The sequence below is a fragment of the Hemicordylus capensis genome, chromosome 3 (assembly GCF_027244095.1).
Source record: "Hemicordylus capensis ecotype Gifberg chromosome 3, rHemCap1.1.pri, whole genome shotgun sequence".
Taxonomy (NCBI): Eukaryota; Metazoa; Chordata; class Lepidosauria; order Squamata; family Cordylidae; genus Hemicordylus; species Hemicordylus capensis.
The window spans coordinates 343,707,043-343,730,414 of NC_069659.1; the positions used below are offsets into that span (position 1 = coordinate 343,707,043).

Genomic DNA, 23,372 nt, shown 5'->3' on the forward strand with positions numbered 1-23,372 from the left:
TCTACTTGAGTGAGGGCAGCACCCAGGCCGACAGGGCTAGCACCCACCCAAAGTTCAGTCTGTTTGTTGAGGTCAAAGTATGACATGACAACATCACTTGCAAGGGCTTTCTTGAGCTCCGTGAAAGCAGTTTGATGTTCAGCCAACGATTCCCATTGTTGATTTTTATTTTTTATTTTGTAAGTCCCTGAGAGGCTGGGAAATTGTGTCAAACTGCGGGATGAATCTGCCGCAATAATTTGCAAGGCCCCAAAGGCTACCAACTTCAGTGGAAGTGGTGGGTACAGCAGCATTGTGTATTGCCATTACTTTTTGGGGATCAGCAGAGATACCCTCTTTGGAAAAGATATAACTCCAAGGTAGGTTTTTTTGAATACACTTTTGCTCTGGTTAAGAGTCTGACACTCCTCCTGCAGACACTGGAAGACTGCAGGAGGACGAGAGTCATGCTCCTCTTCTGTGGTGCCAAACTCCAAAATATCATCACTGACATTGAGCATACCTGGGAGTCCATCTAGCACTTCATGAATTGTATTCTGGAATATTTCTGCAGCAGAAAAAATGCCAAAACTGAGGCGTTTGTAGCAGCGAAGGCCTACATGAGTTGAAAAGGTTGTGATATATCTAGAATCAGGGTGAAGTTCAAGTTGATGGTGACCAGAAGTAAGATCAAGCTTGGAGAAAAATTTGGTTCCATTAAGATCAGCAATGATGTCATCTACAGCTGGAGTAATGTGTCTCTCCCACTAGATGGCTCAATTGGGGAGGCGCATGTCCACACATATCCTGATTTTGCCTGGCCGTTTAGGTTTTTGGGCAACAACTATGACGGAGACCCATGGGATAGGGCCATCCATGCACTCAGTGATATCAAGTTCCTCAAAATGTCTCAGCTCTTCTGCAACCAGTTTCCTAATATGGAGAGGAACATGTCTGTGTGGTTGAACTGTTTCATCAATGTAAAGTTTTTCTTGCTTCCTTTTCAACTTTCTGATGCCTTGAAGCATGTCCGCATACTGGTGGAGGTTTAAAGGAAGTGGATCAGGGAGTATAGTCCGGAGCATTGTGATGAGTCCCAAGGCATTGGCCGCATCATAGGTGATCAAGGTATCACCACTAGGTGCAATATTCATGGGACGTATAACAGATGTGTCCTGGAAGGTAAAATGTGCCTGAAACATGGCGCACAGAGGCAACAGAGTTGGAGTTGCATAAGGATAGACTTTCATGGTTGAGTGCAACAGCAGCAGTTTCTGAGGAAGTGCATCATAGTCACACTAGACCATAACATTTATAGTTGCACCTGTATCAATTACATCACAAACTTTGTGTCCTTCTATGAAAACATAGCGATGAGGCAGACCCTTATGGTCAGAATTAGTTGGGATTGGAGAACAGACAGAATAGATGCATGAGTTATATCTTCCTCAGGAAGATCAGCCCGAAGAGCATTTGCCTGCCCATGACCTGCTGGCGAGGACATGAGATGATCAGTGAGGACCTGCAGAATTTTGCATAGTGGTTCTTTTCCCCACAGGCATGGCAGGTTGTGCCCCTGGTAGGGCAAACACCCTTGTGGGGATAAGATCCACCACAGTTGTAACAAACTTGGGTCGTCTGCTCAGGCATATGCTGCATGGTTGAAGATGGATGGATAGCTCAAAAAAGTGTTGGCTGTTTGCAACAGGGATGTCTTTGAAGCTTTTGTACAGTTTCTTTTTGTGGGGCATCGCTGCCTTGCAGTTGGGCATGTTGTTCAGACACTTCATTTGCTCGAGTAGTGTCCAATATTTTGGTGAGGGTCATCATGTAGAATTTGTCGCCAAAGCTTGGCTGAGGAACATCCTTTTATTATTTGTGCCCTTATTTCATTGTCTGTGTTTGTAAATGCACAGGACTGTGCAAGGTGACAAAGATGGGTGTGATATGCATCAGGACTTTCTCCTTTCTTTTGATATGCTTGCCGGAACATATGCTGCTCAAAGTCTATGTTTTTGCAGGGCTTAAAATACTTGGAGAGTGCTAGCTTTGCCTTTTCATAATCATCACCATTTCCAGTATCAGGTAATGTTTTGAAAATCTGGTTAACTCCGCTGCCTTCAAAATGTAACAGCATTCATTGCCTGCTTGGTGGTGGGGTCATTTCCCTTTATCCCAGGAAATCGATTTTCCAGTCTTTCAAGCTGGTGGTCCCATCTAGGTCCCAATGAAGAGTGGGAGTCATGAATAGCAAATTCAGGAAAAGCAGGAAGTATATTGGTAACAACAAAGGCAGAAACTCATAAAACTTGAAGAGGAACCAGTCACTGTTGGAAAAGTTGCTGTGCACTGTATAAAAGAAGCACTCAAAATGGCTGCCACTCCAATCCTTCACGCAGAGCTAAGAGACTATACAGTAGACAAGATGGCTGCTGCACTCAAAAGCAGGCTACTACAAAAATCATGTGTTGCAAAGTATGTCATCTCTTTGAAGAAAAATTCAGAATTCCAAGTGAGTGCGAGACAGAAATACCTGGTTAGAAGAATGATGTGTCTTTGTTTCTGTCCCTTGCCTTCCTTTTGTCCTCTCTGTGTCTTGTAGGTCTTGTCCTCTCTCTTTTGCTTTCTGTTATTGAGAAGGGAGTTTTGTTTGTTGGTTGGTTTATGGAGGGGTTCTTAGCCACTCTCATCACCAGTGTAGAATCTAGAGGAAATTGTTGTAGCATGCAAGGACCAGGCAGTGGAGTAGAATCAGGAATATTAATGGTTTAATGGAATACTTCTTATTTACAGAGAGGTAAGTGCAGAGTGCATTCAATGTTCTTGCTGCTGGTTGTTTTTTAGCCCCGCCTTCACTCCAGGACTGGACTAAAAGTAACTAAAGCACCATTCAAAAGCTGGCCTGGATCAAGGAATGGATTAACAAAAAACCACAGCCGGGAAGTGTGATCCTTGTCTCCGGAGCTCCCACAAGTGTGCAGTGCATTGTGGGGATGCCCCTCAGTGATGGGTGGGTGCCCATCTGTTTTGAAGCATTGGCTGAAAGCAGCCAGTGCTGCACACATTCAGGAAAATGGGGCTAAGGGTGTGCTAGCTCCCTTAACCTTGTTTAAGAGGCTGGCTCTGCAGCCAGGTTTGCCACCAAAGTGCTTCTGGGATTGGGCCTGATCCCGGTGGTTCTCACGCACAGCCAAGGCTGGGCTTGGCTTTCTTAGCCCGGTCTTGGCTGCGTATGAGAACAGCCTCAGTGAGTGCATCATCCTTGCCCTACTAAATATTAGAGAGCAAAAAGCAACTTACTCAACATTATAGAGGAGAGAGGAGGAGATGCAGGACCACTGCTTTCATTGATAGCTATACAGTGGTAGTTACTTAGTGTATATCTTGCGTATATCTTGCCCTAAAATTGTGCACCAAGTGGAATGTCTGTCCCAAGAAAGGCTGACTTCTTTGGCTTGAGTAAATTATGCAATGCCAACATATTTCTTATATTTGCAAAATTATGAGAAGGGAAAAGGGAAAGGTATTAAGCCTGATTTTAGCTCATTTTTGCACCAGAATTTCATCTGCTTGACTGTGTCATTGTTTATATTCTTCCTCATTTGGCTATTTTTACATTGTTCGATTCTATGCAAGCCACTCTTAGGGAGGTGTCAACTGAAGGGCAGGGTAGTAAGTAGCCTGAACAAATAAACACATAACCAGCTAATCTGCAGGATGGATGCCATCAATGGATGTTTGTGGCACTTCTAGACAGGAGCAAGCAGGCCCATCAGTTCATCTTAGACAGAAGCCTTCTTCAGACATCTGTCATGGGCATGCTGGAAGGCTCCGAGGAGAAGCTGGAGGAGGGGATGGCGGTTACAGCAGAGAAGGGACGGCAAGGTCCAGAAGTTGCAAAGGAGAGTGGGTCTGATGCACGGAGAGCTGAAAATGAGTTAGAGCCAGGTGAGGCAACTCTTGTGGAGGAGGTGCGACCGGTCTCAGCTGTGGGGAGGCGTTGGTCCAAGAGACAGCAAAAGTTAAGGAACTGCATGCGTAGAACAACAGGCAAAGCTGCTGACTCAGGAACTCTTGATTAACAGCACCGGGGGCCAGCCTATTTAAGACGACTGCACCACAGCTATCCTGCTGATAGCAACATTATTTCCTGTGAGCTAATCGACTGTGTTCGTGTATTGCCTTGACCGTGCTTGGACCCTGGACTGTGTTGACCTTGCCTATGGACTTGGATTTGGACTCTGTTGGATTGATTGGATTTGACTCGGACTGAACCTGGTTTGGAGAATTTCTTCCTGTAAGACTTTGCTATTATACTTCTGCCTCTGCCTGTTTTACGCTCCGTCTGGCTAGCCTGACAGATTTACAACAACATCGTAACTTCACCCCGCTGCAGCCATGTACTTTGGGGCAAAGGGAGAGGAAGTCCCACCCCTGCTGTGCCACTCACTGCCTGCCCTGCCACTCAAGGTTATGATGGGGCTTGTCTGAAGAGGACAGAGCCCTCCCTATGATGGCAGGCACATCCATGATTGCAAGGGTGGATTGCTCCGGTTTCACAATCAGGGGAGCGCCTGCCACTACAGGGAGGGCTCTCCCTCTTTAGACAAGCCTTGTTGTAACTGTGAGTGGTGGGGTGTGCAGTGAGTGTGCAGTAACACAGATGTGGAAGTACTTTCTCTCCCTAAACAGATGTCTACAGCGGGATGCAGTTATAACATCTGAAGCTGCCTATGAAGTCAGAGGCTCACATCCTCTGCAAGGCTAAGACAAGGGAAGTACCCTGCAGCGACACAAAAAGCCTGGAGTTTAGTATGCTCCAGTCTTTCTCCACACCTGCAGTGGGGAGGGGAGGCACAATGTTTGCTGCACTCTTCTCCCTTCCGATCGAGTTCAAAGTGCAGGAATCTGCAAAAATCACACCCTTTGCATAGGCTGTGGAGGAAGACTGTAATGCACTATGCTTCTTTCGTTTTCTTAGCCTTGTTGAGAATGTAAGTCACTGTCTAATGGTTTAATTGATTTAGTTTTGATCTTAACTGTTAAATTGATTTTAATTGTTATAAACCGCCCTGAGCCATTTTGGAGGGGCGGTATATCAATCAATCAATCAATCAATCAATCAATCAATCAATCAATCAAACTGACTAACTAACTAACTAACTAACTAACTCTTGGATGCTTCTCTAGCACTGCACTGCTTTCTGGCCCAGCAGACTAGAGGCAAAACTGATGAGTATTGGAGCAGTACTGTCATATGGTGGGTGTGACCTGCCAACAACTTCTGCTTCCCAAACATTCACGAGTTCTGCTCAGCACCTCTCTAGCATCTGCGATTTCATTAAGCACCACTTGTACAATTTCAAACTTATTTTCACAAGCATATGAGCTAGAAACATGCTTGAATCCATTTATTTCCCAACTGCCACACATCTAACTCTCAAGGTCTTGAACATTCTAGTTGAAACTTCCTGGTTGTTCATAGCAACCCAGTGGAGCCTACAGCCTCTTTTCTCCACAAAATCAGTGTTACCTTCTCATTAATGGAGACAGCTGCTTGGCCTTGTGCTTCTTGGTTATCTGAAATCCAATTTCTGCGAGCCATTTCTTCCCATTCTGCTTGCATCTTATCCCAAAACTCTGTGTCTGACTAGGGAGAAGATAAAACAAAGAGAAAAAGAAGAAAGAAGTAAACAAAGAGCAAGAGCCACTCTCTCAATTACGGCATCTTCTGATTACTTTTCAGCTCAGAAAATTGCAGACTCTGAATGTCAAATTGCTCCAGCTGATCACTGTACATTGCGAGGTTCAAATCGGAATTGCAAGTAAAAATGGAAAGGATGATGAATGGAAAGTAATCTTCATGACTACCTTGGACCATAGCCTGCTGGTGAGCGGGTGCAAGTTGTTCAGCTTAACAAAGCACTTCATCAGGCAGAAAAAAGGTAGGATTTTATCAAACCTGAAAGCTTGCATACCATCACTAACCAATGATATACCGTAAAACATATCACCCTTTCACACTCTAAGCAAAATGAAAAATGTGCCACAGCTGTGAATGTAAAGCCAGATCAAATATGAGGGGTTCCTGCCCAGTGTCCCTCTAGTTTTATCTGTGTGCAGAAAGAGTTTTGTTATGGGAGGCAGTATCAAGGCAATGTGCATGCACGTACATTCAGAGTGGGACCTTCCTGATTTAACCTGAGCAGGATCTAAATTTAACTGAGCAGACATTTAAAAGCTTTTGAGTGTGTGCAGAGAGGTGCACCTAGGTAATTTTGGAGCCCGGACCTAAAGACCTTTGGAGGCCTCCCTCTCCTGCAAATTAAGCATCATCATGCTCTGCCGGGTGACCACACCATCTGGGACAGACTAAAGAGAATTTGGGGGCCTCAGGGACTGCGGAGGCTCTGGACTTCGGCCCCAAAGTCCAGAGGTAAAAGCACCTCTATGCGTGCACATGCGCATGCCTTAGAGGGAACACTGTTCATGCCCCAAGATAAACCCCCAAAGCATTTCATATTAAAGTAACATTACTGTTATGACCCCCCCCCTCTGTTTCTTTCCAACTGTTCTGTATACTAGTTCTACTGAGGCAGGAGGAAGGGGAAGGAGGGTGGCTGTGCACACTAAACTCCCAAGTTACAGCACTGGCACAAACTGTATTACCCCTGTATAAGCTGCCTCAAGATAGCAATTGAAGAGTATTTAAATTTCATTTATTTATTTATTTATTTTCTATACCGCCCCAAACTTGTGTGTCTAGGCAGTTTACAAACACCCAGAGACTCAAGTTAACAAGATGAATGGATCTTGTTTTAGGATCGATGAAAGGATCTTACAGTTTTCTGTGAATGTTAGGAGAGCTATGAGTTCTACTGTAATTCATATTTTCTGAATTAAATTGCCAAACCAGGCGTAACATGAAGTTCTGTGTCTCCTCTCACCATTATTCTGCTATGCTGCTTCCAACTGCCCCCCCCCCATCAGAGGTTTGCAGTGCATTTTGGATTCTGATTTCCTTTGCAAGGAGAGTCACTGCAGACTGAAGATGCCTTTGCAGTACTTGGCTTGCTTACACAAATATACAGGTTGTGCACTGGATGAAGTTGAAACAATAACAGACCATTCTTAGAAGTCAGCAGGAGTTCCCATCAGAGAGGCCAAACTCTGCATCCTGAGATGCTACCACTCTCTGCCTTGGTTGCTCCATTCCAAGTTGTTGTTGTTGTTGTTGTTATTGTTGTTGTTAAATTTCCATACCGCCTTTCATTAAAAACGATCTCAAGGCAGTTCACACAAAAGTTAAAATAAGACTACAAAAATTACACAATTAAAATATCAGCTAGAATATAAAAATACAGACCTGATTAAAAGATTAAAAAACCAAGCACAATATAACCATAAAAGCTACAAAACAGCAGCAATAGGAACAATAATATAAAAGCCTGGGTAAACCAAGCCAAGATTTCACACACTTTCTAAAAACTGTGATGGAGGCCGAGGAGCGGATGGAGGAGGCTGAGAGCATTCCAGAGTCTGGGGGCAACAACTGAGAAGGCCCTGTGAAGGCCATGCACGACAGGCGAGCCTCCCTCACGGATGGCACCCGGAGCAGAGCTCCCTCAGATGATCTGATCAAGCAGGCAGCAACCTTTGGGTGCAGGCGGTCCCTCAGGTATCCAGTGCCCAAACCGTTAAGGGCTTTAAAGGTCAAAACCAGCACCTTGAATTGGACTCAGAAACAAATTGGCAGCCAATGCAGCTCTTTCAAAATGGGTGTGATGTGATCCCAGTGGGCAAAATATTAGAAAATTATTAATTTTTTTTTAAAAAAATGTTTGTGAACCACCACCCCCGGACCAAACCCCGGGGGGTGGGGAAGGTTCGAAGCGGTGCTGGACCAAACGGTCCCGGTCTGGCTCGGGTCCGTTCCGGACTTGAACCATACTGGACCAGCCGGTTCCATGCACACCCCTACTTCTCGCTGGCCATCTCTCTGATCCAGGCCTGCTCAACTTAGGCCCCCCAGCTGTTTTTGGACTACAACTCCCATAATCCCCAGTCATAGTGGACAATAGCCAGGAATTATGGGAATTGTAGGCCAACATCTGCAGGAGGGCCGAAGTTGAGCAGCCCTGCTCTGATCAGTTGCCCCGCCCTCTGCAGTCTCCACACTCCTCCTGCCATTGCCTGGCAACAGGGATGCCGTGTTACTGTGTCCAAGGCTTCAATGCATTTGAAGGGAGAGAACCACATTGGGGAAAACAATCAGTGCCGCCTCTGCACCCCTCAATACAAGTGGTTGTGCTTGTGTGAGACTGCATGGCTGCGGGGCCCTTGCAAGGGCAGTGGTGCAAGTGGCGTGAGGTACAGATTTAAATGCCCTTTCCCTGCTGAGGGTGGCCAATCGATGCTGAAATTCACGATCGCACTGGGCACGCCTCCTTGAAAATCGTGGCCAATAGTTGCTGCTCTACTGACTTCCTGATGCCTTGCCCGCAGTCTGGCTATGCGAGCGCTACAGAGCTTGCTGGGATATCGCTTTGGCGGATCAGGAAGAAGGACGGACCCCTCTGCCCACATGCCAGAGGCCGTGAGACTGTGGCTCAGTGATCGCCTGCGGGATGATTCCTGGGCTCACAGATTAGCCACAGGTACATCCAACTGAGGTTTTACGCTACATCCGAAGGCGGCCTTGGACTTTGCCTTTTACAGCAAGAGCCTACCACCCAGCAGCTATTAAGTTCCAACTATCACCAGATCATAAAGCAGGTTAAATTTTGTGTGCAAACTAGCTAATGTTGTTCAACTTTAATCTAGAGTCATATAATAGCCCCCCTAGGAACTTGTCAGAGTGCCTCTTCAAATAAAACCAGTACATGCTCGCTGCACTTCAGTCCAACGAGTGCAGTTTTATGGGTGTACTTTTGGGAACCATGTGAAATTATTGTTTCTCAGGTCTGCGGTGCCTGCTTCTTATGGACAAAAGATGAAAAGGATGAATCATAAACAGGATCGTGCTAAATCTTCAGCAGAAGCCCCAGGAATGATACGTCAGCATTGTGGATGCTTAAAATTAGCAGCTTACTAATTAAGGTCTGGCATTCACAGCAATCAGTATTACAATAGAAGCACCATGGTGGTTCAGCTAAGATCGAGGTCTCCTTTAACAGCCAAAATGCTACATTTAAGGGGGTGGGCAGGTGGGAAGAGCTCTGTGCCTTGCTTCTGCTTTAGCTTCCAGAATGTAGGAACTGGGGTCTTCTGCCAAGAGTACTATGAGTCCTCAACACCACTTAATGCAAAGTACTCTCTCCTCAATATACTTTAACCACAATGGTCCACATGATGTGCAGCATTATGGCTTAGTAACACTGCACCTCAGGGCTGCTGTGGACTCCAAAGGAAACCACAATGCTGCTCTGAGCAAGTGGTTGCACTAGCGGCATGCCTGCAATTTCCCCCCTTGTCATGAATGGGGAATTCCAAGTAACCCCCTCCCCTCTTTCATGAGCATAGTGTAGCGGTTTGAGTGTTGGACTAGGACTGGGGGGAGCCGAGTTCGAATACCCGTTCAGCCATAAAACTCACTGGGTGACTCTGGGCCAGTCGCTTCCCTCTCAGCCTACCCTACCCTACAAGGTAGAGCTGATATTATGGTAAAGTTATCTGAAAGATGGGTGTCAGATGTTTGGACAGGGGTGCAATTTCAGTGCTTGCCATAGGCGCTATTTTCCGTAGATAAACCTCTGCATGAGCAGTCCTATCCAGGTACAAACAAAAGATGCTGGATCAGGCCCCAAGGCCCATCTAGCCCAGCATCCTGTTTCACACAGTGGCCCACCAGATGCCTCTGGGGAGCCCACAGGCAGGAGCTGAGGGCATGCCCTCTCTCCTGCTGTTGCTCCCCTGCAGCAGGTAGGGCTGCCCAAACCCTCATTGGATTACAAAGTATGGTGCTGTGCAGATCCAAAATCATGTTTCAGATGAAAGGCATCATCTCATATGGCGCAGAAGGAGGCAATGGTAAACCCCTCCTACCAAAGAAAATCACAGGGCTCTGTGGGCACCAGGAGTCAAAATCGACTTGACGGCACACTTTACCTTTAATAATAAGATGTATAGTATGGTACATTGTACACATTATATCATAAACTGAATAGGGATCTGCGTTCCATTCCAGCCTGCGCCTGCTTGTGCAGAAGTCAGAAGACTGCTGCAGGTGGGGCAGCATCGGCACAAGATGCTGGATGGGGCACCGCTGCCCGTGGGGGCTCGCAGGTGCAAGCAGTAACCAGGTAATTATTTTTAAAGGTACCTCCCACTGCCCCTTGCTGCCCACCCTGCCGCCACCTTCACAGTCTAAACACTCAAAGCAGCCTGACTCTGAACGGGCTTGTTCCATTGTGATCTCAAAACAGGCCCTTCATTTGAAGAGTGTTCTGTTCCCAGCTCAAAACACCCCAAACGGCCCATTTCCACTTGGAACATTTTGAGCTTGAAATGTTTGACACATCCTTAAAGTGGAAAAGAAATGTTTCAGACAACAAGCCTCTCTAGCTGTTCTCGACTGTCGGGAAGACACCTTCAGCATTCTGAACACTAGTCACAGTCTGGTTAGAAACATAGGAAGCTGACTTATACAGAGTTGGACCATGGGTCCATCTAGCTTAACATTGTCTAAGCAGACTAGCAGTGGCTTCTCCAAGGTTGCAGGCTATAATGTCTCTCAGCCCTATCTTGGAGATGCCAGGAAATTTTTCACATGGGGCTTAAAAAACCCTTTAATTCGCATCTCCTCCGGAATGGAGGGGTTGCATTCACATATCGGCCAGGTTTACCCCAAAGTCCCTGTGGGTTCTTGGGGAGCAGTTCACACACTATTCGGGCTTTTCACTGCACATTAGAGTGTAGCCTGATTTTTATCTGGGGACAAAAAACCCCACTATTTGTGTCAGTTTTTTGGGACAACTTCAAGTTCACAGTAGAGCCTCCCAGTAAACCCATGGTAAAGCCTGCTGTGTGTAAAAGTCCCAGGGAGAGAACTTGGAACATTCTGCATGCAAGCATGCTGGTGCTCTTTAACATGGTGAAGTTGTGCCATCGACTCCTGGAGACCACAGAGCCCTGTGGTTATCTTTGGTAGAATAAAGAACTTTACCTTTACTATGGCCATCTCCCGCACAGTATGAGATGATGCCTTTCAGCCAGGGGTGTAGCAAAGTTGGAGTGGGTCCAGAGACAAGATTTTAAAATCTGCCCCCCGCCCACTGAAGCTCAGCCCATGAAGTAATGAAATCTTAAACGAGGCTAAATACACACACACACACACACACACACACACACACACACACACACACCTATGTGCCACAATAGAACCTCATCCTAAATTATTTTTTAAAAGGTTTTGTAAATTGTGGACGATGCAAGTCATGTAATGGTACTAGAGAAAGACATGCTGCTCTGGTAGCTCCAGGTCTTAACACTCACATCCATTTCGGAGGATGAATACAACTGAAGGAAGCCCGGGCGGGTGCGCAGCTGGGGAAGTCAGTCATGTGACTTGCCTCTGGGGGACCCCCCAAGGCATTGGGCCCCCAGACAACTGTCTCCCCTTGCCCTATCATAATTACGCCCCTGCTTTCAGCATCTTTATAGATCGCTGCTGCCCAATATAGGTGTTTCCCATAGCCTGGGAAACATACCAGCGGGGATTCAAACTGGCAACCTCTTGCTTCCTAGGCAAGTTACTTCCCTGCTGCGGCATTAGGTGGCTTTAACATGGTAAAAGCAGTTTTAAATAAATAATAAACACACTTTAAAATAAATCTGCGGAATTCACTGATACAAAATGTGATGACAGCCAGTAGTTGAGCTGACTTTAACAGGGGATTAAACAAATTGATAGAAACCAGGTCTGTCAATGGCTATGAGCCATAATGGCTACATGGTACCTCAATGTTCACCTGAAGTAACGTTTGCTGGAAACCTACAGCAGTAATGAGCTATTGCAGGGGTTCAAACTTGGCTCCCCAGGTGGTGGTGTTGGACTACAACTCCCACCATTCCCAGCCACAATAGGGCTGTTGCCTTCTAGTCTGCTTGTGGGCTTCCTGGAGGTATCTGTGGGAAACAAGATGATGGCCCTTTTGTCTGACCCAGCAGAGCTTTTCTCGGGTTCTTATGGGAATGTAGCATGCAGACCTTAAGCCCCCCTAAGGTCTACACCTGGAAAGCCAAATCCATTTTGATCTGCATCTCCTTGCCCCTGCTCATTTACTGGGCTTTCTGATTTATTTTCAAGGATATTCATTCCAGTCCAGTGTGTACCATTGGAGCTGGATTTTGCCTCTGTTCTTTGCACTAGGAAGACATGTGTCAAATCTGAAGTAAGTCCATAGCATAAAGGCAGCTGGCCGGAGGCCTTGATAATTAATATTTCTTCTCACAAACAGTAGTGGGTTTCTTTAGCCAAAAGCCCTTTATCTCACAGACAGCATCTGTTCTAAAAGTGATGCAGGATTTGCCGTAGCTTAGCCTGCATTTTGCTGACCACGAAAGTGCGATGCTATAGAGGATTCCAAGGATGTGTATGCAGTGAAAACAACTCCCTTCGGAAAGCAGATACCCCAAATGCAAGCTTTCAAATTAGCTGGGGGCAGGGGAACTCCACAGGCGGTTCTGATTCATGGAAGTGGGCTAACATTGGTCGAAAAGACTGAAAGGTCCAGTTCGGCTGATACTCACTCCGCAGCACCTGTGCCCATGGTGAAATTGAGAGGAGGCCTTAGAGTTGTGCATGCTCCCTTCATTGTGTGCAGGGTATAATTGGGGGATTGAGAAATACTGAACATAGCATCTCCCTGACTCTAGCGGTGGCTTGTCCCAACGAGCCAGGGGAGTTGCCAAGCAAGGTGCAGCTGTCTCTGGTTTTGAGTGGCTCTGATTGTCCCCCTCTCTCTCCCCCATCTGGCTCTGCCCTTGTCCTAACGAGAACCCCACTGCCTGCAGGCTGGCCATTGGTTACTCACTGGCCAGCCTGCAGCAGGTAGTGGGGTGCTCATTAATGTGGGGGCAGGATGGGACATGGGAGAGAGACGCAAAGGGGAGCTGCTGGGAGCCACAGACAGCCGCAACTCATTTGCCGCCCCGCCCCTCGACTTGTTAGGATAAACTGCTGCTGCCTGACCCTGTGGTGCAAACTCTGCGGGTTCTAGATTGCCTGGTATACTTACAATTAACCTCCAGTTTTGCTTACATAAGGACAGCCATGGCTCCCTTTTCTTCTGCTCTCTGCCTTACCAGGGACCTGAGTGTCCTGATTAGTGTTAAGGACAGATCCAGGTAAATGCTTGCTTTTCTCTTATCAAAGGGAGGAGCACCCATTGCTTCTTTGTTACACCAGCCTTTGACGTAACCTCATTTTTTTTTAAACCGAGCACTTCCTGCTGAGATTAGAGCTGCTCCATCCCTATTGGCTTTTAGGGGAAAACTGAAGACACATCTCTTTAGCCAAGCTTTCTAGTTGAAGTTTGTAGTTGAATTCTATTGCTGTTTTAAATATTTAAACATTTTATATATGTTTTCAATGTGTTAATTGTTTGTTTGTTTTTCTTACTGTAAGCCACCTAGAGACTTTGGTAGTTGGTGGTATAAACACATATTAAATAAACAAAAACAAACAAATAAATAAGCCCCAGGCCCCATATCCTGTCTCCCCATGAATACAGGACACTGTGAGAGTGTAATCTAAATAGGCCCAAAGTCATAACAATACAGTCACAGCAGGCATGTTCATGAAAGCTACTAAGTGATCTCCCGTGCAGTATGAGATGATGCTTTTCAGCACCTTCCTATTTTGCTGCTGCCCAATATAGGAGTTTCCCATAGTCTGGGAAACATACCAGCGGGGATTCGAACCAGCATCCTCTTACTCGTGTGGCAAGTTACCTCCCTGCTGCGCCATTAGGTGGCTTTAACATGGTAAAAGCAGTTTAAAATAAAGTGAGTGACCTTTGGTCAGTCCATTCCAGTATGTGTGTAACCCTCAGGAACATATTTATATAAGTGGAAAGGGCTTTTGGACGGAGGGGAGATACGCAAATAACAACCCCCTCTCCCTCCATGCCCATTCCACTGCAACGAAACAAGTCTCCAACGCAGGGACATGAGGACTTCTTGCAGACCCAGAGCCCTCCACAGCACTCCTCCAATCACTGGAGGGCTGCGGGTCATGTCAGCCACTGTATGCATCACAGATCTTCATGCATTCATAGTTATCCACACATTGTTAAATGTGCATACAGTGCTACACTTCCTATCTGCACTTGCCATCTGAGAGGACCAGTACCCAGGTTCACTTTTAAAATGATCTCATGTACACTCACTAACACAAAAACTTGTACATGTACACAGACACCTGTATGCACGTATAGTGTAATGTCTAGATAGGGCTACAGAAATCTCAAGTACAGGTTTCAAAGATATGTTCAGTGCCATGGCTAATGTGAGGCAAGAGCCCACAATGATGAATTCAGATTGGCTTCTTTCACCACCAATTTTTATCTATGTCTCTCAGAAAAATCCTCAAAAGTTAGTACCCATTGCCTGCCAGTACTGACAGCATCTTGCTACTTCCTTACTTGATAGATTCTCAACAATCTCACCCTTTTTGCCAGCAATGTCCCCCTGCAGTGGGTGGCAAATTAACACAATCATTTTCTCTTCAGGTGGGGAAAGAGCGCTCTGGGAAAAAATGTTAGCAATTACCTGCAACAGGTTTTCCTTTGACTTTTTATCCCATTCCAAATTTCTCTATTAAACAGGAAGAACCACATTCACTTCCACCAAAGCAGCCTTTTAATTACATTCCTTGCTAATGGCTGCTTCCCCCTGTCATGATATGAAGTTGTTTTAATTATCTCTCTAGGTAAAGTGTTTTAGAGCAGAAATGCCATTAAGAAGAGTTTCCTTATTTTTGGCTGAATGTTTCATAATTGAATAGCACGGCTGTATGCTTATCTGAAACTCAAATGTTATTAAAGAAAAAAGTCACTGAATAGTAAGAAAGACCCTCATATACACAGTATCACAAAAGGTATGTACAGAACAAATTACTGTGTATATGGAGCAGTAAAAAAATAACTGACATTATATAGCACATTTCACATGAGTGATCTCAGTAACATTATTTGGCTGTTGTGCCCTTAATCTACAGGGAGTTTGCAATCGAGATAATCTTTACAGCATACCTGAAAAGCACACTAGAATAATTATCCCTAATGGTGGGGCTGAGCAGTGGGGTGTGTGTCAATTTCCTCCCCACAAAATTTCAGAGTCTGTTTGAAGACCGTGGACTCCAAGGAAAGATGGAAAAGGTCCAAAAGTCCTCTAGGCTCTGTTTTGCTTCCAGTTATATAATCAGGATCACAGTGAGGCCTAGAGGTTTAGGCGCCTGGTGCAGCCATCCAAGAGAAAACTGGGTCTTCCCTGCCACTCATTCCCCCACTTGGACAGTAGGTGGGCCTGAGGCATGGCTCAAATACTGCCCCTCTTGCCTTCGCTCTCTTCCTCTTCTTTCTTTCTCTCTCTCTTTAGAGTGGGGACAGGAGGCCATCTTGCTGTTTCACTGGCACTCTCATAGACTTCTGCCTAAGGCGACTGCCTCACCTTGCCTCATGGAAGGGTCACTCTAGCCGCGGCTCCATTTTTGAGAAGCTTAGCCAGCGCTGGATTTTTCAGCCTGGCCGGGAACGCGTCTCTCTGCCTTTGTAAGCAGGAAAATCCACTCCAGGCCAGGCTGCAAATGCAGCGCTGGCCAAATCTGCTTGGAAATGGGGCGCACTTAAGCCCCTGCTCTTAAGTATGTATTTGCAATATGCTTGTGTAGCCTGGCCCTTGCAAATGGATATTCCCCACCTCTTCTTTACCTCAGATCACCTTATGTCAGGCTATGTTTCTGATTGCTCGTTGAGTTACTTTGCAATTCACTGACCTGTTCCACTGGAAGACTGTTTTACTAACTTAACTTCAAGCTTCTGGTAGGACATTTACCAAAAGTTAGAACAATACCTCAACAGCTGCTTTAGCTCTTTCAAATTCCTCCTCCATGGAATGATTTCGTGAGAGGAGGGCACCTCCCCAACGTTGCTCTTTGGTAGAACGTGCCTAAAAGGAAAACAAGATACAAAGTAAGGAGGGGGTGATGTTCATTGAGAGCAGCTGTGTGGTACAGTAGGTAGAGATTTGGACTGGGGAGAGCTGGGTTCAAATCCCTACTTAAACCTGAATATCACCGGGCAATTTTGCCTCACAGAGTGGTTGTGAGAACAGAATGGGAGCACTCAATGTACACCACCTGGAGCTTCTTGGAGGAAAAGTAAGATAGAATTATATATTGACAAAATTCCTAACATTCATTCTTTCCTCAGACAGCCTTCTCTAGAGAATTTCCCCACACAGGCAGATCTTTCTCAAACAGAGATATTTTTGGAGGGTGGAGGAGCCCCCTCCCTGTGGTCACTCTTCCACTCATGATCTCAACCTCCAAGGCTGCTATCAATTAAAAAATAAGCATCAAAGGAAGGAAACAGGCAACTATGTGCAACTCCTAGTTTAGACCTCAGTTTAGACCAGCTTTCTGCTTGCAGGAATAAATTATGCTCATGTAAGGAGGGAGGAGAGATCTTTGCCAATCCTTCCTTACCTTTGATGTCCCAATGTCCCCCCACAATGGGTTCTGTAGGTCCCCCAAGCCCCAGGGACAGATTTTCGGGGGGCATCAGTGGCAGCTGAGGGGAAGAAGAATTGGCAAAAAGTGTTCTTCTCCCCCTTGGGCAAGTGGAACTTGCATGAGTGGAAGGTTAGTCTGAACAGGGGTGGAACCACCATTGGGCAAACAGGTTAAAAGAACCTAGGCCGCTTCCCCTCAGGGGCTGCACCCCTTGCTAAGTATGACTTTATTTTGCACAAATAAACACTTCAAAATAGATATGATTTGTAACATTTCTACACTGCCCAACCGAAATGGCTCTAGGAGCTTTACAAGCTAAAACAATTAAAATAAACATAACCAACTGAAACAATTAAAAAGTTTTTTTAAAAATTAAAAAGCCCTTTAAAGAGTCACTAAAGGCCAGACAAAAATATATGTGTTTTTAGGGTTCTTTTGAAGGCCATCAAAGATGTTAGGTCACAAATATCTGCAGGGAGTGAATTCCACAGCTGCAGAGATGGCCCGACCATGAGTTGTTGCCGGGCAGTGTTTTTGTTCTGTTCTTTCATTCTATTATCAGTTATTTTATCTTCTTATTCTATAGGATGGAGTATAGTTTTTTTTAAAATAGAACAAATAAGCGAAGCTAATTTTTTTTTAAAAAAAGAGAATAAATCAACTGTATGATTCCATAAAATAATCTTTTAGCCAAGATAACAGCTTGTAGTAAATGTTTGTACTCTCCCTATGCTTGTACTCTCCCTATGCTGTAAAGAAATATGTACCTGGAAATGAACTGTATCTCTGCAAGTTGAACAATTTGGTTTAACATCCCTTCCCTCTTCCTTCTGGATGCTAGTTAGGAAGGCTCTGGATTTCAGTCCAAGTCCTCCTCCTCCCTACAATGTTCATGGGGTTTTGTTTCAGGGTAGAAAACCTTTGGTAAACCCCTTGAGCTTGTTCAATTCTTACTCTTCAGGCTACCTTTACCAAACTGGCAATACAAACTAAACTGGATGTTCAGAACAGGTTTGATAGAATAGGAACAGGAAGCACCTCTTTGCTTTTTTTTGTTTTCACTTTGGCTAAACAGGAGTGGTTTTTCTGCTCTCTGTGATTTCTTTTGTTCAGCCTGCTTCCCAGTATTCTTCCCAGGGAGATGAGTTTATAAGCAACCTTTTATCAAAAACTTCTGCATTTATGAACATTGTGGAAAGAAAGGTTCCCTTTCTCTGCGAGGAAGTGCAGTGCAGTGGTCTAAAAACCATGATTCTGCTAAGCTCTTGACCTCACATTTGTCTGAGGTTAAACTCATTAGCCAGATGGGTGCCCAACGGCGGATCCCAACCATATCTACTGACATCACTATATTTCTGATTATTATTATTATCCTTGGGGGATATTCAATTGCAGCAGCCCTTTTCATGCTGGATAGAATTTCTGTTGCCTAAAAATTCAGGGTGTTCAGATGGTGAAAAAAGTCGATACCCATCACCCAAAAAGATGCTTTTCACACAAAAGAAGTCTCCAAAAATTCCCCACTTTGCATAAAATTTGCATATGTTTATTGGTATCATATATGCATATTTTGATAAAAATTTGGACAATTTGAGAATAAATACAGGTCACCACTGTGAAGTTGATCTGTATGTCTGCTCAGTCTGCTGTCTGGGTGCAGAGTTCTCAAGGCTCCTGTTTCTTAACTGTAAATTCACCTCCTGGTTAGGTTTATCACACACACAGTCCTCTGTCCTCCCCCACAGGTCACTGACCCAGCCTAGTCTCCCCAGCCAGGCCAGCAACTTCACCTCTTGGCTCAAGGCAGGGCAGTCAGCTAGCAACCAGCTGGCACTGTGGTGCATGTATGCTTCCCTACTCACTTGCTGATATCTACTACTAAAGGTAAAGTGTGCCGTTGAGTCAGTGTCGACTCCTGGTGACCACAGAGCCTTGTGGTTGTCTTTGGTAGAACACAGGAGGGGTTTACCATGGCCATCTCCCATGCAGTATGAGATGATGCCTTTCAGCACCTTCCTATTTTGCTGCTGCCCGAAATAGGTGTTTCCCATAGTCTGGGAAACATACCAGCCGGGCTTCGAACCGGCAACTTCTGGCTTGCTAGTCAAGTCATTTCCCCGCTGCGCCATTAGGTGGCTATCTACTACTAAAAACATTGATATACCACTTTTCAACAGAAGGTATTACAGTGGTTTTCAAAGAAAAATAAATGATAAGATGCTCTCCAAAGGGTTCACAATCTAAAAAGAAATGCAAAGTAACACCAGCAGCCATTGAAGGAATGCTGTGCTGGGGTTGGATAGGACCAGTTGCTCTCCCCATGATAAACAGAAGAGATGCACCATTTTAAAATGCGTATTTTTACTCAGTCAGCAAAGTTATTGAGCTAACTGCTAGCTTCTCACCGCCGCCACCTCATGAAGGGAGCAAGCTGCACCTGCCAGGCCCACCTAGCCGTGCTCCGGCATCACATGGCTCTACAACCTGCTACTGAAGCAGAACCTCCCCTCTGGCTTCCTCATTGGATAGATGGTCAGTAGAATGCTGGCAGGGGAAGGAGACAAAGGAGGAGAAGCTGCTCATGAGAGCAAAGTGTGTTCTGAGCAAACAAAATGTTCCAGCTGTTCCCTAGAACTTCGGACACTTAGAAGAGCTATAAAAACAAAAAGGACCAAATTTCACTTATTCTCAGTGCTGAAAGCACATCTGAACAAAATAGTGTTTGGTAGAATTATACTATGGCCACAGGGAAGCATCCTAGGATAATGGATTCTGCAGTTTGGGTACCACAGCCACACCAACTGGACTTCTTTTGGTGGTGGGACATGGAGCAAGGTCTCCCTTGTAGTGAGTGAGCAGGATCCTGTAGGAGAAGATAGCCATCTCGAAATCATAGTCCAAACTGTTTAGGCTCTAAGCAATGTGGGCAGGATCATGTAGGAGAAGACAACCATCTAGAAATCCTACTCCAAAACCATGTGGGCTCTAAGCAATGTTGCTTGTGCTCCAAGCAGGCGTAGCTTGTTCATATGTCCCTGGCAAGAATTGGGCTGATTGGATATGTTGTACACACAAGAGGATGGTCCATGCCCTCTATTTGTAAAGGAAAGAGATAAATGTCCCTTCTGTTCAAGTTATGGATTCTATACGCCACCACAGAATAGTAGTCATGCAGATTTCCAAATAGCCTGCCCTAACTTGTAAACCCCAGAATGAACAATTATGAATATTGGATAGCCTTCTAGCTCCGAAAGACAACATACTAAGGTTGTTCACATGACCTGTGAGTGGGGCAGGGAGGGTGGGGGAAGGCAGGATCCTACCTATCTTGTTTCTTGCCTTGGCCACGCAGCTTGCATGCCCGAGAGGCACTGCTGGGAGCTTGGCAGTCATCTGGAGGCTGGGGGAATGCAGCCCGGCCTCCAGAAATCCCCCAATGCACCATGCAAGGAGCACAATGCATGGGGGAATTTCCCTGCAAGCCAGGCGCTCTAGGCACCCAGCTCTGTGGCTGCTCAGGCTGCAGGCAGCCCAAGCAGACACATGACCAGGTACCAGGGTGGAAGGGCATGCTCACGCCTGTGGAAGCCAATGCAAAGAAAGACCCCCAAAGGCCTTGTCTTGACCCGACTGTAACATGTATGTGCCAAAAAGGGAATGAGAGGGGTGAGCGAAGGGGTGCAAAGATCTTGGTAAACAGTTTCTACTCCATCAGCGGAAGACTGCAAGGAAACTGAAAAACATGTTTAAGCTTAGTACTGCTGTATAAGCTATGTGACTTGGATTCTTGGCCAGTGGAGAATTCTGTTCGTAAAAGCATGCACAGGATTGTGCTAAACTGCTGACAATCCTATTTGAAAGTGTATAAAGAGGCTGTAGTCTGTGTGCTACCTTTGCCTTTGAGCCTTGTTGCCTCAAGGCATACCTAAGCACTTGTGCTTAGAAAGCCAGTGGGGGCAGCTTGTAACTCTTTTGTCCTTCTAAGCTGAGAAGTTTTTAAATAAAAGCCTGCCAAAGGTACCCAAAACAAAGCCTGACGCTTGTTCCTTCCACACACGCTTTTGACCTCGATAATAGCCCAGTGGGAGGGGGGTCGGTACTTGGTCTATCTGGTGGGGCAGCACCTGGTACTTCACATGAATAGCCCTACCCAGGTAGGGCTGTGCAAATTCGGAAAGGGCTGCTCGTGTGAACAGACTCATAGTGTGTTGTTTGCTTCTGCTGCCCTGCTTCTGCTATGAAGCCATTTATTCAAACGTACTCTAGATAACGTCCTGTTAATTTCACAGGATTGCAATGTATGTAGATTTTAATCTGCAACGGGGAAAGTTCTCCAAACATACAACCTTAACACATCACAGTCTGGGTTGCCAACTAGGGACTTTTATAGAGAACACGCAACTATTTTGGAGAACAATCTACATTTTTGCATTAGGAGGAATAGAGACTATTTTTGATGCTGCACATCATTACAGCCACCATTATTTTTGTTTGTTTGTTTGTTTAGGATGATTTCTCTCCTGCCTTTCAACCCAGAGGGATTTCCAAGATGGCTTACATATAATAAGAAAATATATTCACATTAAGGCTGCTTTTATCCCCTCTAATATTTTATTGTTATGTTCTTAACATTCTGGTTTTTGGCCTCTATGGGTCTTCCATGTTGTGGGGAAAGCTAGTCTTGTGGTAGCAAGCATGAATTGTCCCCTTTGCTAAGCAGGGTCTGCCCTAGTTTGCATTTGAATGAGAAACGACAAGTGAGCACCTTAAGATGCCCTTAGCGGGTGGGTCTGCTCTGGAAAGGGCATCTGTATGCTTGCATGCAGAAGGTTCCAAGTTCCTGTCATCTCCAATACAGTTTATCCTGCTTGTAACCTTGGAGAAGCCACGGCCAGTCTGTGTAGACAATACTGAGCTAGATGGACCAATGGCCCGACTCAGTAACTATCAGCTTCCTATGACCCTAAGACAGAACACCAGGATAAAAAATTCAAAACATACAAACAAACAAACAGTCTATGGGCATGATCCTGGAGAGCAACAGCGAAGTTGGCTCCACCTATGAGAGGTGAGCACCGGCCATCTCTAGCAGATATCAGCCATGCGCACTGCCATGTCCTTGTGCCGAGTTGAGAGTTAGTGAGGAAGGAAGAAGAAGGGCTCTCCCCCCACACAGGTGGAATAATGGATCATGTCTTCTCTTTGTAAAAGAAAAAAAGTACATGCCACCTGAATTTCTTACACGCACCTCTGTGATGAAACAGAAAGGTGACCTGTTTTTTGGAGAAACTCTTGCTCCTTGGGTCTAAATGAGATGTAGTATCATAACACTGTCAAGAATGGACAGCCCAGATCATCCCCAAGGAATCGCAGATACTGAACTGCAGTAAGCTTTACAAAGTGGACTCTCTAGTGTTTGGCCAATGATCCATGTGCATGAGGTTGCAGCTAAATGCAAAGGGCACAAGCTGCAAATGAACCATCGGAGAAAAGGAGATACTCATTAGAGCATTACTGAAAGTGTTTTTATGAGCAAAGGGGCAGAAAAGGTCAGAGAGCTTTTTCAATTGACGGGTGTAACAAAATTAAAGGGAATCCAGTTATTCGTTTGACTCCCCACAGCAAGATAGTATTGTGGGTGTCAGCTATAGCTCCTGGCTTACTCTACAACAAAAAAAAAAAGGCTTGGAGGCTTTTCACACAGGGCTTTTCTTGCAAATCCACTCCTGATTGGAGTGTGCCAGTCCACATATTCGCTGGATTTACCCCAACCTCCCTGTAGGCTATCAGGGACCAGGACAGACAGGACTTTGATTTTCCCCAATGGAGGCTGCGAATTTTGGCTTAGCACGAAGTATATCCATTTTTTTAAAATCCTCTTGTTTCAGAGGCTTTTGAAAAACAACCCCTGGCTTGTGTTATGCCCCGCAGTTATCTCTGTTATGTTTGGGGTGGTCATGCCAGTATACTGGGGTTTTAAAAAAACTCAATGAAAGGGAGTTTGACAGCTGTTTGGAATATGGTCTGCTCTAAGTGATTTGCAGTTGCAAGTGCTGGGCGGGGGGTGGTGTGGTTGCTGTAGATTGGTGATCCTCTGTTGAGGGAGGGGGAGGGAGAAATTCCTGAGTTAAACACAAGCACAGAGTGCAAAATGTATGTCTTGCTATGTTATACATAGGCTTTAGATACGCAGAATGGATGTAACCTGAGCCCTTTGTTGTCTAGGCTGATTCCATTAGGTGTGTGTGTGTCTGGGGCGAGTGGGGGCAGGGAACATTATGTGATGAAGGCAGTAACTCACAAAGGCAAGGGTTAAGCGTCTTGCCATTTGATCCAGCTGTTTGACAACTCTTTCTTGCTCTTTACCAGGGGCGGAGCTATAATTGGGCGAACGGGTTCAAAGAACCCAGGCTGGGCCCAATCAGGAGCCGCCATCTGCGGCCCTGACACGCCCCCTGGTTCTGGCGTCAGACGCGGGGGCAGTAGTTTAGCTCCTGAGCGGGGGCCGCTCGGCCCCTTCGGGAGATAAACAAAGGCTGGTGCTGCGAACACAGTGCAGCCCCTTCAGGAGCTAAGACTGGTGCTGCGTTCGCAACGCAGCCCAGAAGTGGCTCTTCCCTGCAGGGAAGAGCTGCTCCTGGGCTGTGCTGCGAATGCA

General features: G+C 45.7%; 1 protein-coding gene across 9 annotated transcripts in view; it reads right to left on the minus strand.

The window, feature by feature from the left end:
* PEX5L (peroxisomal biogenesis factor 5 like) overlaps positions 1-23,372 on the minus strand; it is a 263,400-nt gene that overhangs the window by 39,713 nt on the left and 200,315 nt on the right. For all 9 annotated transcript variants that reach the window (XR_008320196.1, XM_053312291.1, XM_053312290.1 and 6 more), the window contains 2 exons: positions 16,054-16,149; positions 5,513-5,629 (listed from right to left, as the gene is read on the minus strand). Coding sequence is in view for 8 of the 9 variants with exons in the window: in XM_053312291.1 (XP_053168266.1) it covers positions 5,513-5,629; positions 16,054-16,149 (213 nt within the window). In the remaining variant the exon portion in view is untranslated. The remainder of the gene's footprint in view (positions 1-5,512; positions 5,630-16,053; positions 16,150-23,372) is intronic.